The 18309-nt window shown below is 40.2% G+C and overlaps 1 protein-coding gene across 4 annotated transcripts in view; it reads right to left on the bottom strand.

Moving 5' to 3' along the window:
- Positions 1 to 18309, bottom strand: part of PRDM6 (PR/SET domain 6) — a 110361-nt gene that overhangs the window by 27659 nt on the left and 64393 nt on the right. For all 4 annotated transcript variants that reach the window (XM_048504558.1, XM_048504559.1, XM_048504560.1 and 1 more), the window contains exons 4-5: positions 12212 to 12339; positions 3670 to 3794 (exon numbers count right to left, since the gene is read on the bottom strand). In XM_048504558.1, the coding sequence (XP_048360515.1) occupies positions 3670 to 3794; positions 12212 to 12339 (253 nt within the window). The remainder of the gene's footprint in view (positions 1 to 3669; positions 3795 to 12211; positions 12340 to 18309) is intronic.

Genomic DNA, 18309 nt, shown 5'->3' with positions numbered 1-18309 from the left:
GGTCAACAGCCATTAATGCTATCTAACTCCATAAGGTCACGTTGTTAAACAATGTTATCTTTGTAAAGGAGGCTTTATCTCCCCCTCCCCCCCTCCCCCCAAAAAACACCATGGCTTAGAAAAGAGTAGTATAGAAGCACTGGAAGAGAATGTTTGTCATGCAGAGATTTTAAAATTGTACCAGCATACTCCTAACAGAGTTAAATTCTTCTAAGTCCTTGAATTCAGTAAGCTTAGAAAGCCGTAACTTTACTTACAATTGAACTATAACAGTGAAAGGCCTTCACCTTACTTCATCACTGTTTCAATACCTATGTCTCACTACATCAAAGTGTAAGATGCCTAGAAGCTAACCAAAATCTTATTTTTATCTCACACAAAACCAATGTGTTTGTATACATGCACCAATTATCACAATTTGGCCAATGTAAGTCACTGCAAAAAGAAGTTACTTCAAGAGATAAAAAATTTAACCCTACATCATTTCCCCCTCTGTAAAACAGAAAGTGGATATGAAAATAAACTTTCTTATCTACTCAAATAAAAATCTTATTTTATTTAGTTTCATATCTGACAGCAATGAGCTAACTTAGCTAGAAGAATGAATAATTATAGGTAATTTTTAAAGTACTGCAGAAGGTTATCGTGGTTTACCGTTGTTTGCTGATGGTTTTTGTTTGCTTATATTACATTGACTTACACTATAAACCATAAAATCAGTTAGATAACCTATATCAGGTAATATTAATGTCCATATCACACTTCATTTTATAAGCTTCCTCAGCCAGAACACTTATAGCAATCCATTCTGTTTGCAGTGTGCCCTTGTGTTATAAGTGTGCACTGCAGGAAAGTCATGGTGGGTCTATAGTACTTTCAGAAGAGAAACAGTGGTGTGATCACTTTTCACTCAGTTGCCCCAATGCATCTAGGTGCATTGTATGTATGAAAGTCAGCTCTAACAGCTGGGGATGGAATGCACAGCTCCAGTTGATGCATGCATACACTTGACATGTCAATTCTCTTTATTTAAAATGAAATAAACTTGCCTAGTTAATCAAATTAAAGAGATGAGGAATATTGCCAGTGATTATTCTAGCTGAAATACAGTGTTAAAGTGCCATCAAGTCACAGTCAACTTATGGTGACTTCAACAAGGGCTTTCAAAGCAAATAAGAAGCAGAGGAGATTTGCCATTGCCTTTTCTGCAGAGTTTTCCTTGGTGGTCACCCTTCCAAGTACTGACCCTGCTAAGCTTCCAGAATCAGATGAGATGGTGCTAAACTATGCTGCCTTCCCTCCCTGAAATACATTAGAGAGGCCATAAGCCATGTTCCATGCTATAAAAAGTGTGCAGGCCTTTATTCTGGCTCTGGACCAAGACATGAATTCATACTCTCTCTCCTTAATTCAGGTTTCAAGATAGGTTTGAAAAATGGTTCTGAATTCCTAGTGTGATTTGTTCCTTTCCCAAGGTTCAGGGCCAAATAGATTCTCCAGAAGAGAAAACCTACAGGAAAAAAGGGATCATATGAATGCATCCCGTCTTCCCATAAAAACTTCTTACAGCTATTTTATTTATATATCATTATTTCAATGTATCAACATCTTTTTATTCTGCATTTCTCAAACCAGTGCTCTTTGTTGAATAGTAACAGCCAAAGCTTCAACTCTTATTGCCCTTGTGCTCTGAAATGAGGTCATGAGATTTTGGCTGATTATGCACAAGGTGTCTGTGGGACTGCAGGGGGGAATATCTGTCATGACAAAATTTCTTGCACGGACATATTTCCTCGAGCCCCACTTTCAGTTTCCATAATGATAGATCTAATACAGGAATATCAAAATAACAAACCTCTGTCCTCCTACAGCAGCAGCAGCAGCAGCAGCAGCAGCAGCAGCAGGAGGAGGAGGAGGAAGTATGTGTGTAAGTGGAGGGGAAGGGGAGAAAATATCATGTCCTAGAGCTTATGCTGAATATGCTTATAATAATGCGGTGCATAGCAGCACTGGCAAATTGCGCTTTGAAGTTGTCAATGGGCGGTGAATTCAGCCCCTTCCTTTTCTTGGCTAATCACCCTCTGGTTCCCCGGACCTTCAACAATGGATTAAACACATCACTGATGGCTGGGATCCTATTCTGCGTGCTCTCCAATCAGCTAAGGATGCTCAAAAGAAACAGGCGGACAAGCATCGTCAGCCCATGACTTTGTGGGAGGGGGATTGGGTTTACTTGTCCACCAAGAACTTGCGGGACATTCACAAATACTCTATGCCATAAATACAGAAGGGACCATGACAATTTCATCTTGTCAGATTCCACCAGAATTCAATCATTAAATGATTCAACCAGCCCTTCTAAATTTCCTCTAGCTAATTAGCAATGAGAGGCTATTTGGGGTAAACTTCAGTTCATCCTTGATTGCCTCAGGATGATCACCAGTTTAATGTACACTTCTGGACAAAACCTGTACTGCTGCCATTACTATAGGAGGCAGGGTCAAGTTTAAGCCCCTCACTCCACCTGCTGACAATAAAATCACACAGACTCTAGGGCTAGTCCAACCACATAGGCAGTGTAGGTAATTTCTTAGGACATCAGATGTTGAGGGATGCCAGAAAGCCCTCATTGAACTCTACGTCCTCCTTTTCTCTTGCCTCCACAGTCATCCTCACCCCTGTGCCCCCAGTGTTTTCCAAGCGGGGCCAGTGCAGGCCATACAGAAGGGAGGGATAGAGAGTGCAATGCCTCTGTGCATGCCTACTATCTAAGCCTGTCCAGATGAGAAGAACCTTGACAGACAGCACCTTACTCTGTGCCAACAAGATTCTGGCAGCTAAGCTACACATTCAGTGGGCCAGTGGCAGTATGAGGAACAGAAATGGTATTGCATCTGCACCAGTGAAATCAACCTTTTTTCTGGATTGCAGTGGTGTAACTTCTAGTGTGTGTGTAGTATGGGGGGCAGGGGGGTGGGGAGGCTAGTAAATTCCATACCTCAGTGATGAAACTGTGGCATGGGCCTAGAAATGAATGATTTGACAGATGCTACACATGGATTTTGTTTCTAGCAGAAATGTTCAAGGACTAGACTAGATATTATACTGCCAGTTTCCATCTGTAGATCAATTCTGTACTGAAACTATGGGGATGGGGGTTGCTTAAATACTGGATTTCAATATCCTAATATTTACATGAATCTAATGTAAATTAATATTTCATATGTAAAATATGTTTTAATATTGTAAAGAAACTAAATACACCAGACAGAGCGAGTGTGGTATAGTTGTTAAAGTGTCAGTCTAGGATCGGGAAACCCAGGTTCAAATCCCCACTCTGCCATGGAAACTTGTTGGGTGATCTTGGTCCAGTCACACACACTCATCCTTGACCCTGGCTAGTTTTTGAATTGGAGATCTCTAAGGAATAACAGTGTCATGACACAGAGGAAGGAAATGGCAAAGCCCCTCTGAATGCCTCTTGCCTTGAAAACCCTAGAGTGTTGCTACAAGTTAGCTGTAACTTGATGGCAAGAAAAAAATGCAGAACAATGATTTAAGCCTCTTTCCTTTCATTGGGAGAGAAAGGCTTGGTATGAATGAAGTAAATAAATAAGTGCAAAACATGCAATATGGAATTCAGTAGTGGACACATAATAAGACACTTACAGTTCTCATCCTGTGCAATGCACTGCAGAGGAATTCCAAAGAAAGATGTGTAGCTGTCATTGTACCACACTAACAACTCTGTGCCCCTTGGAATATCCATACAGGCTCTATAGAATATATTAGACCTGGTCATAGCAAACAAAGAAAGAATTAATGCTTTGGGGATATCACTTATGGAATATCTATTTCATCAGCACAAGAGAGAGAAAACCGAACAGCCTGGTTGCAGTGTTCTATCCAAATCCAGCTGAAGCCATCCTTCTTGTGCCTAACTGCCATCAGAGAGCTGCTGAAGAACCAGCCTGCCTTCAGGGTAAGAAAGAGAATAGTTTGAATAAATTAACTTATTGAAGAAAGCAACTGAAAAGAATCTTCTAGAATGATTAGATTATGAGAAACAAGTTAGATAGTTCCTGAAAAATGAAGCGTTCAAACCCATCTTATTTTATATTCATATTATTATATATTCTCTCAGCTAATTTTTTAGTTAAGCAGTGATTCACAATCACAATAAATAAATAAATAAAAATTCTCTCACTGCAGAATAACAAAACACTTTCTATTTCAAAGTGAAGGTATTTTAAATCCTCTAAACATTCAGAGATATCAAATTATCATTGTGGAATTATGTTCTTTGTTTAAAAATGTGTTGATTGACAAAAACTTGCAGGACTAGAAAAGTATTTCAAGTTTCTGCAAAAGGTTTATACACCTTGGCAATGAGACACCTAAGATTTTCTTTAATTTTAATTTGTTTTGACAAATTTGTAAGGCAAAAGTTGTCTGAAGTACAGGAGGCTGACATACTGATAAAGGGCTGATCCAATTCCACTTTCAAATGTATATTTCACTATAATGTATGATCTAAAATAAAACTTTATCAGACTATTTGCTGCTAACATTTTCAGCTTTATTTTTGGAGTTTTAAAGGTGACCATAATTTGACAACATTTTATTTATTTTATTTATTGTTTCGATTTATAAACCGCCCTATCCCCTGGGGGCATATCCTTTGTCCTAAAATAGCAAAATACTTTTCCAAAACTTTAGATAAACTCTGCTGAATAACAGATAATTCTAATGCATCTAGTGAATATATTGCATTAATAGTTTGCATTGAAAAAGTTCCACTAAATTTATTGGGATTTTCTGCTATGCATAGAACTACAGGCAAAGTATAACCCATCTCCTAGACTTGCCTGCTAAATCCTTCCATTGTGGGGTGAAACAAGTAAAGCTTTTGATTACTGCATATAAAAATGGAGCATACCAATCTTCTAGTACCTTTAAGAAGAGGAAGAAATGACTGCAGACATGGAAAACTACTTGCAACAATCAGAAAAATCAGAAGATTTAGTGCTGAACCTACCTGGAGCACATTATCACCAGGAAACAAGACAGGTTTAAGCCAGGATATTGTGTTCATGTGTCGTGTGAAATCATAGTTAAGCATAAGTGAGATTAATAAACCAATTTGACCAGAGCAAGTTGGTTTTCAGAGTAGTAAATCCACCCTCGACCACTGTCTGGTCCTAAGTACTTTGATTTCCAAGTATACCAGGATAAATAAGTCCAGTAAGTCCAGGATAAATAAGTCCTCAACCTCAGAGCTGCTTTTGACTCTGTACCAAGAAACCTTTTGTAGAGGACACTTGAATACTTGGGTGTGGAGAAGAGACTTCTCTCTTTAATCATTGCACTTCACTCCAATTCAACATGATAAGTAAAGTGCAACCCAGAAGGTACTCTGACCCCTAAAATCACATCTAATAAGGGGGTCAAGCAGGGCTGTGTTCTTGCACCGACTCTGTTCAACTTCTTTTTAAATGACTTAGCACCCTTTCCGAGGGAGTACAATATGCACAGTCCTTATCTTAGCAATTCAAGGATATCTCTTTTGCTTTATGAAGATGATGCCATTTTGTTATCACAGATCAAAGTGGGATTAAAGCTACTACTAGCTAGGTGTGCTGAATACTGTAAAAACAACCACCTTTGAAATTAACTATTCCAAATTTAAAACCATGGTTTTTGCAAGCTCATGGTTCCCTTCTAATTGGTCACTGAATGGGGAAGTACTCGAGCAGATTAAGATCTTCAAATACCTGGACTTAAATTTCCACTACAGGGTGGTCCTCACATACATCCAACGCCATGTGTTTCTTTTACAGAAAGGGTCATCAATTTCATCCTCTAGCCCTTAAAGCATTTAATGCAAAAGTCTGCCCACAGCTTTTATGTGATGTTTCCTTATGGATCCCATCCTAGAAATATTGAGCGGATCCAATCCACCTTTCTGTTCAAAATATTTGGTGTGACACATTCTGTGCCCTAAGCTACCTTATGCCTTGGTCTGCCTCCAGATGATATAGCCATGCTCCCTCCCAATGAGATGTTCTCCACCATAAAATCTAGACGTTCTGAATTAGAACATCAGGAATTGATGAGCCATGCAAAAAAGTTCTGCTCTCCCTTCTCCCTTGGCATCTCTTACGGCCGCTTAGGCGTGGCCAGATATCTGTTTCTTCTTTCCAATCTGGAGCACTGATGTATCATCACTTTGGCCAGATGCAATGTCCTTCCTTCCACTTTGAGGGATGGAAGAGGTTCCAATATACCCCATAGTGAACGTTTCAGTATCTGCACATTGAAAACTGCAGAAACTGTACATCATGTTCTGTATTATTGCCCCTTTTATAACGGGGCCAGAACAAAGTTTCTCTCCACTATATTGATGGGCTTAGAGTGTTGGACAGACCTGTTAAACAATGAATCCAGGGATGCTCTAGAGCCAACAGCTAGGTTTTTATGCACAGTCATAAACAAACGATCTTAATTTTTACTCTGTATTTTATCTTTTAAATCTCTGTATTTTATTTTTAACTATGTAACTCATGCCAATAAAGGTTATCTATCAATAAACCAATTTGACTTTCTTGTTTCAGATCCTGGTTTCTAAACCCTAACCAAATGTAGCTACTGTTGTTTAGTTAGTGTAATCTGTGTTCAGACAATCAATTAACTATGATCAGGGTGAAATTTACACTTCTTACTGAAAGCCAAACTAGTCTGACAGCATCCTTGTGGCTGCTGCCACCATTTTTAAAGTGATTCACAAAGGTGCTACCAGAGGCCATAGCACTGCAGACTGAAGCATATGTCTCCCCCCACCCCGCCACACCTTATCAAGTGCTGAAATGCCTGCACCCCCATGGGTGTTTAAGCTCTTGAGGAAGAGGAGAACAGTACCATGTTGTGGATTTGAACAGGATTAGACTCTCACAGCATAAATCATGTCTAGTTTGGCCCTGATACTGTCTCTTTTTGAGGTCTTGATTCAGAACATGGGAAATTCCACCTTGGCCACTTTCTTACAGATACTCAGTACTGCTTCATACAGGCCTTCTTTCATCCATGACTATGGTTAGTTAAACCAGAGCTTTACATTATGTCTGAACCAAACCATTGATAACTAAGGGTCCTGACTGGTCAGATACAATCCAGGGATAGGTATATGAAGACTGCAGAAAGAATTAGCTATCTAGGCATCCATAACCTAGCCATTTATTTGTCCATTACTCTAATGTATCATTTTGATGAGATTTTGTGTTTTATTCATAAAGAAGTATTTAAATCAGAAACAATAATCTGATGTTTCAAGCATAGGTAAAACCAGTGTGGGAGCCAGGCATTTAGGAGAAGAGCTAAAAAATGTTATCATCCTCTAGTGGCTTGTCACTTAAGCCTGATACAGTAAAGTAAAACATCTGTATATGAGATAGATAGCAATTCAATAAACACAAAATGAGCATTTCATTTGGGATGAAATATCACCAGCTGGAGTGATACCATCAAGGTAGTAAGAAATGACCCCCACACACATACGCACATACTTTTTATGTCTTGTGCAAAGTGTAAAGACATATATGGGCTCTTTTTAAAAGTTGAATCTCAACTGGTTTCTACAATGAAGGATTGCTACAAATATTAGCCTGAAGTTAGAGATAAAAGTGTGCTGGGTTGGAGGCCTTAAATTCAGCTTCTCATAAAGAATTGACTGTAGAGGTGCAATTTGTTTCTTGTATAACACTGCCGACATAAGGAGAATCCAGAACCACATTTTTCATGGCAGTGAGATATGCACTTGTCAACATATTTTGTCACCGCAAAGTGGCTCTTGGCAACAGGATCATAAAGATCAATAAAAAAGTGCAGATTCTCAATATTTTACAAGCAGCTGCAAAAATTTCATTTATCTTGTTATTTTCCTCGCTTACTGCCACCCTGTCTCAGGAGGGCACTGCTGGCTAAGCAGAATGCTTTTTCCCCAACATTCTATGAATATCTGACAAAAACTCCTGCCTTCGTCTCTTTCCTGCCCTTTCCCCACCCCTCCATCTATTTCCACCCATGCTGTACATTTTATTAATTCTTTCCACCATTACATAAAAATCAAAATCAGGGCAGTGCTATAAATCACCCACATCTCCTGACTGAAAAAAAAAGTCTACTTTGTACTTCACCCTTGTAACTTTTCATCTCTCTGTTTGGCTTCCCCTAACATAAACACAGCAGCCCAGCAAATGAATGTGCTAAACCCCAATGACACACTTTGCCGCTGAAAGAGCTGAACTGTTTTCGAACAATGGGTGGTCCCTGAGGCTTGGAGTAGGCCAAAAGAAAAAGAAAAAGTGTAAGCATACACCATTCCTTACAAGCGTTCAGAGCTTCCAAAACTTGCAGAAATCTCTGCATGCTGAAGTACATCAAAGGGATTTTTCCTGTTTCGGATAATATTTCCTTTGCTGACATGTATTTAGTATTGTGATTGGATGACTCATAAAGATAGCTTTGTGGTGTCCCAACGCAGTTGAAGCAGAACACATGCCAACAAACATTATTGTCAGCTTCAAAATAAAAACAAAACGTTCAACTAAGGGTCAATCAATCAAGAGCTCTTTGAAGAAAATTCCATTTAGATATTACAAATCATAACAGAATGAATTTAAACCAGCTGACTTTCAGTGAGAAGGACGTCCATGTACAATATAAATTAGATGGTTTTTCAGTGTCCAACTTCTCTATTTTTTTACACTTGGATGTCGATCCTGGTGATAGATGCCAGGGTTTAGGGGTTTTTTAGAAATTGTGTTTTTGTAGTTCATTTTTAAAAGATCAGAAGTAATCAAAAACAGACCAATGGAAGGAACTGTAAGTAACAGCTCTATCATGAAAGGAGAGTTGTAAAATCCACTTAATATTGACAGATGTGTAATGACTTTCTCATGGCCAGATTTTGCTGGGGATTTTCATCTATATGTATGCAAACATGCACACCCAGACCTTGTGATTCACTGTGTGCAGAGTGTTCCATTGCGTGCAAGGAGCTTGTCTATGCCATATGGTCACGCCAGTAGATGGGGCAGCTCTGCACATGTATTCTTTTGTGTAAGCAAATGTGCCCAATTCATTTATTGGCTGGATCAGCTAACATATGGAAGAGTTTACACAGAGTTCTCTGTAGGCAGTCTGGGTACACCATATAGACATGCAATTGTGATGGTCTCAAAAATATCTTGACTATTAACTAAACACTGTTCATTACTTTAGGTTCCATTTATGATTCCATTTTTAAATTGAGTGTTTTGCTATCAATCACAATTGAAGTTGACTTTTTAAAATAAAAAGTTAAGAAAAAAACATTTTGGTTAACACAGGTGTTTTGTCTTCAAATTGCTATAGTCTGTTTGAAAGAATACCCTGGGAATTATAACTGGATAATTGCACTATGATAAAACAAGGTAACTGATCAACACCTTCAATTTGTTTTTATTCTCTTTGTCACCCATGGAAACGATTGACAAATAGACACAAGATTAAAGTTATGTTCTAAAAAGTTTTCTATTTAAACAAAATAAGAGCAATTGCTGAACTGAACGTCTTTTGATAATCCTGCATAGAATCCAGTTGCTTCAGATTTTTAAAAGGAAATATTTGTTAGTTACAAGAAATATTTCTTCACTTCCCAGTATATCTAAAATCAACTTTAAATCTTTCTCTTATAATTATGATCATAATTCTTAGCATTTGTATATAGCTTTTAATTTCTCAAATTCTTACTAGAAGTGTCCTCAAGTGTCATCTAGCCCAACATCCTGCACAGCACAGGAAATTCAAAACTTCCTCATCCAGTGACTTCTGCTCTGTGCCCAGAAAAAACCTCTAAGATCTCTGGTCACTCTGGCATGGAGGAAAATTCCTTGTTGACTCCAAAGTGGCAAATATCATTACCCTGGGCATATTAGAAAGAGCCATGAGACCTGAGCACTAACTCATCTCTTTCTGCCATCCCTCTCGTGGTCTGCCTAAGTTCACAAAATCAGCATTACTCTCAGATAGCCATCTAGCCTCTGATTAAAAACCTCCAAAGAAAGACAACCCATCACCTCTTGAGAAACCAGTTCCACGGAGGAACCACTCTGTCAAGACATTCTTCTTAATGTTTAGTCAAAAACTTTTGATTTAATTTCAACCTGTTGGTTCTCATCCAACATTCTGGGCCAACAGAACCAACTCTGCACTATCCTTTATATAACAGCCCTTCAAAGATTGCTATCATATTACCTTTCAGTCATTTCCCCTCTAGGCTAAACATAACCTGCTCCTTTAACCTTTCCTCAAAGGTCATGGTCACCAAAACCCTCACTATCTTTATTGCCCTCCTTGGGACATATTCCAGTTTGTCAACATCCTTCTTAAACAGCAGTGTCCAAAACAAAAGACAGTACTCCAAGTGAGGTCTAGCCAGAGCAGAGTAAAGGTATACCATCACTTTATGTGATCTGTACACTGTACTTCAGCTGATATAGTCCAAAAGAGACATTCACAGCTGTTGTGCCATGGATTGATTTCCCTCAGTCTAGATTCCAATGAAGCTCTAGGACAGTTTGGCTGGGGGATGAAACAGCCAGGCAATAGGGGAGACGCAGGCAGACATTATTATTCACTGCATCACAATCATATATCCGCTTTTGCCACCATCCACTGTGAAGCATCCACTTACTGTAGAACATCATGGGATTAGCTGGTTACCATTTGGGGCCAAGCAGAATTTTTGGGAGATTTTCCCATGAATGACAAAGGGGCAGAACCCTTTCTTGCCCTCGCCTGATGTTTAGGTTGATGGTAATTATAGTGATAATGTACCAGTATTGATGATAATAATTAGGCATGGTCTCTGACTGTTTAGGCCAGGGGTCTGCAACCTGTGGCTCTCCAGATATTCATGAACTACAATTCCCATCAGCCCCTGCCAGCATGGCCAATTGGCCATGCTGACAGGGGCTGATGGGAATTGTAGTTCATGAACATCTGGAGACCCCTGGTTTAGGCCATAATGCATTTAGCAAAAATAGGACAGGTTGCTTTGGTTTGGAGCGATACGAGGTAAACATCCGGTGTGATATCTCATGTGATGGAGGGCATGTCCTGATCTGACCATCACTTGCTTTTGGGTAGAATGGGGTCTTTGGTGCTGAGCAACGTTTCTTTGAACCTGGTCTCAACTTCTAGCACCTCAGGGTTGGAGGATGAGTTTTGCACCTCTCAGCACTTTGAATGTGGGCTAGGATAAACAAAGCCTACAATTGGTTGTGGTGGGTTTTCTGGGCTTTGTGGCCGTGATCTGGTGGATCTTGTTCCTAACATTTCACCTGCATCTGTGACTGGTATCTTCAGAGGCGTATCACAGAGGAAAGTCTGTTACACACTGTGTGCATCTTCAGAAGTGTATCACAGGGGGAAATCTGTTACACACTGTCACAGTGCGTAACAGACTTCCCTCTGTGATACACCTCTGAAGATGCCAGCCACAGATGCAGGTAAAATGTTAGGAACAAGATCCACCAGACCACGGCTACAAAGCCCGGAAAACCCACCACAACCAGTTGAATCTGGTCGTGAAAGCCTTCAACAATACAAAGCCTACAGTAACTGCTGACCAAGTTTGGAGTCAGGGTGGATTTGCCAGAAAATGAGGCAGACATTGAATAGCAAGAAATAAAAAGTAAACAAGTGAGAGAGTTGTCAGTTAGTACCTTGTTGCCCACGGCTGCTGAATCTAAGAGGCATGTCCCAACACTACACTTCATGTTCGGTTCATAATAATTAAAATTAAGAAGGGCTGAATCCAAAAAAGCCTTTGCACAAATAAAAGGCATTTCTGTTCAAGGTGCAGCCTCTCCACACTGTATCACTTGCTGTTGCTAAGGGCCTCCAGGTAGAGATCTTGAGGACACAACGGGCTGCAGGTGGAAGAGAGATGCAATCCTCCGGCTTGACTTCACAATTTCTAACCTTTACATGTTAAATACCAACTGCTACAATAAAATAAGCCATTGTCAAAATCCTGCTCGTACATTCAAGTACAAGCAGTTGTAGTAGAGATGTATGATACATATTTCTTTGAAACACTTTATCACAGTAAATAAACAGAGACATTTAATACACTGAAATATATAAAATAAATTGAAATATACTTTACCTGTACTGGACTACTGTTAAGTTCTGCTCTCCACAGTGCCTCGCACATCGAATATACCTCATCCAGCTTGACTTACTAGGTTCCCCACCATCGATAAAGTGCTGTAGTGTCCCATCTTGGTCATATATCTGTAGAAGAGGTCAGAAGGTCAAATAGTTAGAATGAATCATCAGCAATCATTTTCACCGCTTTGCTGGTGTTTCTGTGTGCCTATTCCTGAAATTTATCGCAATGAGATTTCACAGTTTATTGATGCTCTTAGAAACCTGAATGGAACAAATGAGTTTTTTTCTTTCGGTGATAGAAATGTATCTTCACTTATCAAACCAATCTTTCCTATGTGTAACATACTTCTGTTGCACCGGAGAAATAGCCTTAGTTCCCAAAGAATATTTGGGACAAGCTTGGCTTAAATAATGAACTGTCAGATAAACATAATAAAACATTTAGATACGAGAACTTCACTGGAATGTCTGGGCAAGGGTTAGCATTCTCTAAACAAGTATTTGGCCCCTTCATTTGTCAGTTGCACCAAACTTCTTTTACTAAGAGAACGGCCACTAAATATTTCCTAAAGTGAGTTGCAGAATGCTAAGAAGGGGGAAAGTGCGAAGAGCAGTGCAGCCATTTCTACAGCACTTGAAACCTAACTGGACATAAGGAAGTGACAACAGCAGATAGGACCTGTCTAGTTTGACAAAGTATATTATATTGGGTTTTCAAGCCCTTTTGTCTGGTGATGCGAAGAATTCTCACAGGAGGCATTCATCTCTAGAGAAAGATTTGGCAGAAAGGTACAGCAATCTCTCTGATGGAGTAAGCAATCAATATTTTTAAATAATGTTTTAAAATTAATAACAATGAATGAATCACAGCTGCTTTTTTAAATCCTCCTAAAGGACAGCTTTAAAAATACCTAAGAATCCATTTAGGACAATTTGTACTGCTTTAAATATGACATTCTTTTGGGGGATAGGAGAACCAAAGATGAAAGGGTACAGTATTTTTATCTAACACCTTTTCTTTGGAACTTTGCTCTTTTACCAAGGTTAAAGAATCAAATCTTTATGAGGGCACTGAATGTTTAATACTTTCTTTTTGTGACTATCATTATTATTTCATATGCTCTTTGGTCTCACAGGAATTAGGGACAGAAGAGCTAAACAAACAGACAAAAAGTTAAATATTCTTGAGCACTCATTCTACCTAATAGGAAAGGTCTGCACATAAGTATGAAGAAATGATTTCTCTGATTGAAGGGAAGAGAAAGAATTCTCTGTGGGAAGCACCTTTAACCTGTTTATAACTGACCACAGCATACATACTTGTTCAAAAGTCGCTTATGGTATGCTTGGCTAGATAATCAGCAACCTCCAAAGCAGAATATTTATGGAATAAATAAAGTGATGGAACTTGACCCTAAACTATGTACAATGGAAAATTTAAATAGACCTCAAAAAAAAAAGACAAAACATGGCTCTTAGCCAGTTCTCTTTTGTTCATCTGTTGTTAGACACACCTTAATATTAGTAAGAATAACTTAATATCATTAAACAAACATTTAAAATATCTTTGTTCACACTATATAGGCAGAGAGATGAGGGAGGTCCACTCATGGAGCTACAATAGGGCTACCAGGACTCCTGCAATGCAAGCAAAGTCTCCTAGTGGCAACCCTTTTTTGCCTGCCACCACTCAGTGTGGTGCCAGGAGAAAATTTTCAAAAACAGCTATTGTCACCACATCTCTTTCAGGGGAAACATAATAGTATCATAGGGTAGCTCTAGGAGTTGCTGGAAACTCTATGGTTGTACATCAGAATTTCTAGAGCTAGAAATTACTAGAGCTATTCTATTTCACTTCTGGAGTTCCCCTAGAATTGACATAATGATGTCAGTGACATCACCTGCTCCCCATGGTCCTGTCCCCAATCCTCTCACTAGCGCCAGGCTCAATCTTCTTATGGCTAGATATGGCAGCAACACTAACTTACCTATAAGCTCCATGTAAAAACAACTGAAACATCAGGAAACATTAAGATACATCATGATTTGTAAATGTGCTTGTTAATGGCTGTATGAATGCAGTTTCTAATCTTGGATGCATCTGCACAGTGAATCAAAGTCAGTCAGTCATTTTCAATGTAGTTTCCTTTAGCTCAAAGAAGCATCAATGCTTATTAGAAAGGCTGAAGGCTTGAAAGATGGACTTTATGAACAATAATCCTATTCTAGTAGTCATGTATTTGTTAGTTGCTACCAAGTGGCTGAGTAGCAGAAATTTTTGTTCAGTAGTCATACCATGTTCCTGAGGAAGGTCGGGTTAATTGAGGCCTGATTCTAAGATGGTACCTGGCTGTGGCTTTGTGTTCTGCAGTTCAAATAAAGCAGATTTATAGCTTTGACTTGCTCATGTGGACTCCAAACTTTGCACTGGTGAAGAGGCTGAACTAGTTGCAACAGTCTCACTTGTTTCTTTACATTACAAAAGCAGAAGTGCAGCTGCCTATGGAATTATGGAGTCTGAAGCTGATCAGGAGGACTGGGTCCAGTATGCAGACAGGCTCTCCCAGTATTTCATTGCTAATGATATTCATTATGAGGATTAAAAGTGTGTAATTTTACTAAGTATTTGTGAAGCAAAGACTAATGGCTTACTTAGATGTTTGGTGGATCCTGAAAAGCCCAGGGACAAATCATTTGAGGAGCTGATTGTAATTGTCTCAAATCATTACAACCCTAAATCGACAACCCTAAAATGCTTAAGTTTAACAGTTTTTCATGCCAATTTGGAATGGTAGTAGATCTTTTCGTAGCAGAACTGTGCTGCCTTTTGGAACACTGTACTTTTGGAGACACTTTCAATTCTATATTGAGGGACAGGCTAGGTCTTTGACATTAGTGATGCTTTAGAGATTTAGATTTAGAGATGCTTGCTGGCAGAATACAGCCTAGAGTTTTAAAAAGCTTTGAACATTGCACAACATTGGAAGCGGCAACCCAACATACTTTAGACTTGCAGGGGACTTGTAAACCATCCACGGATGTCCAGGCACTCATAGCCACTATGCTTAAATTGTTCAGCCAGCATAACTGAAAAGGAGCTGTCATGGAAAAAGTGATGCCCCTCCAAAGGTGTAGGGAAAAATGATAACCCACCCCACTCCTACAGAAATAGCATGAGCTTGATGGGCCACAAACAAGGTCACTTAGCAAAGATGCACCCTAGGAAAAATGCGCAGGAAAAAAGAGAAGGAAAGCCACAAAACAGAGGTTCACCAAGCTGCAGGCGAGGAAGGTTATTCCAAAGGTCAACTGTACACAATGTTTAATGTAGTTTAAAAATAAAGAAAGAAAAGCCAATGCAAGTGGAAGTTACTATTAACATATAAAGCCTATCACTTCTTGGCCTTTTGGCTAAGATCTATTTAAAGCCTAGCTATGGAAATGGATACAGAAGCATCCTTGTCTGTAATCAGTGAAGCCATGAACATCTGCTTATGCCCAAATAATAGACACAGAAACAGTAAAAATGGTTTCGTGACATATATAGGGCAACAAGTCCCTCTGAATGGTACCACCAATACCAAGTGCTTGCCGCCCTCACATGCCATCTTTTTAGCACCCTGACACAGCCTTGCTGCTTGGTCCTAATGCCTTGCCCACTCCTGCAACCAGCCAGCTCCAAGCACAGCTATACAGGCCCCTGCTGCTGGGTGATCAGGCCAGGCAAGTCCAGAGCAAATCCTTCTGGTGCTCCAGCATCAGCACAAGTGAATGCAGGCATCTTTCAGCACCAGCTCCAGCAGGCTCTCAGGGGTTAGCATGATCTTCCAAGTAGTGACCCATAAATAGCTCAAGTTTCTCACCAGAGACAACCACACATATCCAAGCAATCAGGAGAGGCTGTCACCCCCTCTGCATGCTGCTGGGACAACTGCCCCATTTCATCCCCTGTCCCAGACCCAGCCCTGTCATTTAGCTACTAAGCCACTATGTTCAGCCTAAGCCTCTTTGCTGCTGTTGCTGCTGCTGCCTCCTATACTGCTATAGAGTCTTAAGAAAGTTTCTTTTCTGTGCCAATGCTGCAGGTGTAACTTGTACACATTGCCATCTACAAGACTGCAAACAAATACCACATTGTTAGATACTTGAGTTCACCATATACAAAGCAGCAATCAGGGAGCATCATGCCTGACACAGCTCAGAGCTGGACAGCTTTTGCAGACAACTCGCTTGGAAATTTTAAGGTGAGCAGCCTTGAAAAAAATGACTTTTCACATCATTTACCTGCTTGTGGGTTGGTGGGTCTAGTTTCCCAAAAAGTCAAGCTTGGGTGCAAAACAACAAAACCCATGTTTGTTAGAAATATGATGTTGGAGGAGAGTTTTATGGATAGCAAAAACCACCAGAAACACAGATAAGTGGGTTGTAGATCAAATCAAGCCTGAATTTTGGAGCTCATTCATTCATATGGTTGCTATAAGCCAGAAGCAACTTGATGGCATTTAGCACACACAAATGTTTTATACTTATCTGCAAGGCTGTTCCTAGGTCGTTTCTGCACAGCACAATTATACCAGGTTACAATCAGTATCTTACAATCCAAGGTCTATTTTATCCTGGTTTATCCCATTTCTTTCTCCCATTTCCCCCATTGCTATCTGTTTCTGTGAAGGAATAGAGTGAAGACCAGGAGGAATACTCCAGTTTGTTTTGCACGAGCCTGAGTCTTTTGTATTTACACCGCAAGCATATCTGCGCATGCACAAACATCCCCGGTGTCCTGTATTCTGATTGGCTGTTGTTTTGGGGCAGTAGCAGGGGAAAACAAAGTCCCCCTTTTCCCAGTTCTGGATAGGCCCTGGCGCAGGCTACAACACAGCAAGTGGCAGCAAAAAACAATGAGGCACAGCTAGTGGTGTGGAGGGGGGGGGCAAATGGCACCCAGGGCAAAATGATACCCACGCCTTGCCCCCCATGCCCCCATGGGCCCCCGTGGGGACCCACCCTCACCTACCTTAGTTCAGGTAGCTGCAAAGAGCAGCTGGCTGAAAAAGCAACCTGGCTGAGCCCACCAGGCTACTCTGGGCTTTTGCCAGGCCTTGGGGGCGGGGGTGGGGGCAATTTTCCATTCCCACATGACACCAATGGCACACATCACATTCCCACTCACATTCTCATATTTTTGTGGAAAACTAGAGAGTCCCCTTCCATGATATGCCCACTAACATTTGATCCAAAGTGCACATCTCCCTAGCTATGTGCTCTGAGCAACCAGTACATGTACAGAAAAAAACGGGGACATTTTGGGACTCCACTCCTGATTAACCCAGGCGAAATGGCACCTAGTCAATACCATGAGCAGAAAACATGCTTGGGGGGACATTTTGGGAAGGGTGGGCTGCAACGGTCAGTGGCTCAGCAGAGTTGAAAGCTGACATAACATCAGATGGGGAGATCGGGCTATGGGGTAGGGAGATCAGGTGGCTGGGCGGGAAAAATAAACTATTTCTGCTCCTGTGATGTTTGCACGGTAGTGGGTTCACCACGGGATTTTTGAAAAAAATCACCACAGTGGCAATTTTTGAAAATCCTGGGATGAGGTAAATATTGCAGGACAAACCCATTTAAGACTGGGAACCATGTAAACTTCTTGGCCAAACTGGGATATTTCCCTTGCTCAACCTGGAATATTCGGACTGTGCAAAAACGACCCTAGTGGACTATTTTCTAAAAGTGTAAAAATAACTTACAAAAGACACAATCTGTTGCTTGCTAGGGAAGCAATTGCCCTGCAAGAAATCAAATGAAAGCCCATGCGGTGTGGTGGTTAGTGTTGGACTAGGGTATGAAACTCAGGTTCAAACTCAGGTTCAGAGCCCTCAGGGGATGGGGCGGTATATAAATATGATAATAAATAAATAAATAAATAATCTCATCTTTGCCATGGAAGCTTACTGCTGACCTTTGGACATTCCCACCCTCAACCTAAAGTACCTCAAAGGTCTGTTATTTATTTATTTATTTATTTATTTATTTATTAAATTTATATACCGCCCGATCCCCAAAGGGCTCCGGGCGGTGAACAACATTATT

Source organism: Sphaerodactylus townsendi, linkage group LG07, assembly GCF_021028975.2.
Source record: "Sphaerodactylus townsendi isolate TG3544 linkage group LG07, MPM_Stown_v2.3, whole genome shotgun sequence".
Lineage (NCBI taxonomy): Eukaryota > Metazoa > Chordata > Lepidosauria > Squamata > Sphaerodactylidae > Sphaerodactylus > Sphaerodactylus townsendi.
This window is presented reverse-complemented; position numbering and strand designations above follow the sequence as displayed.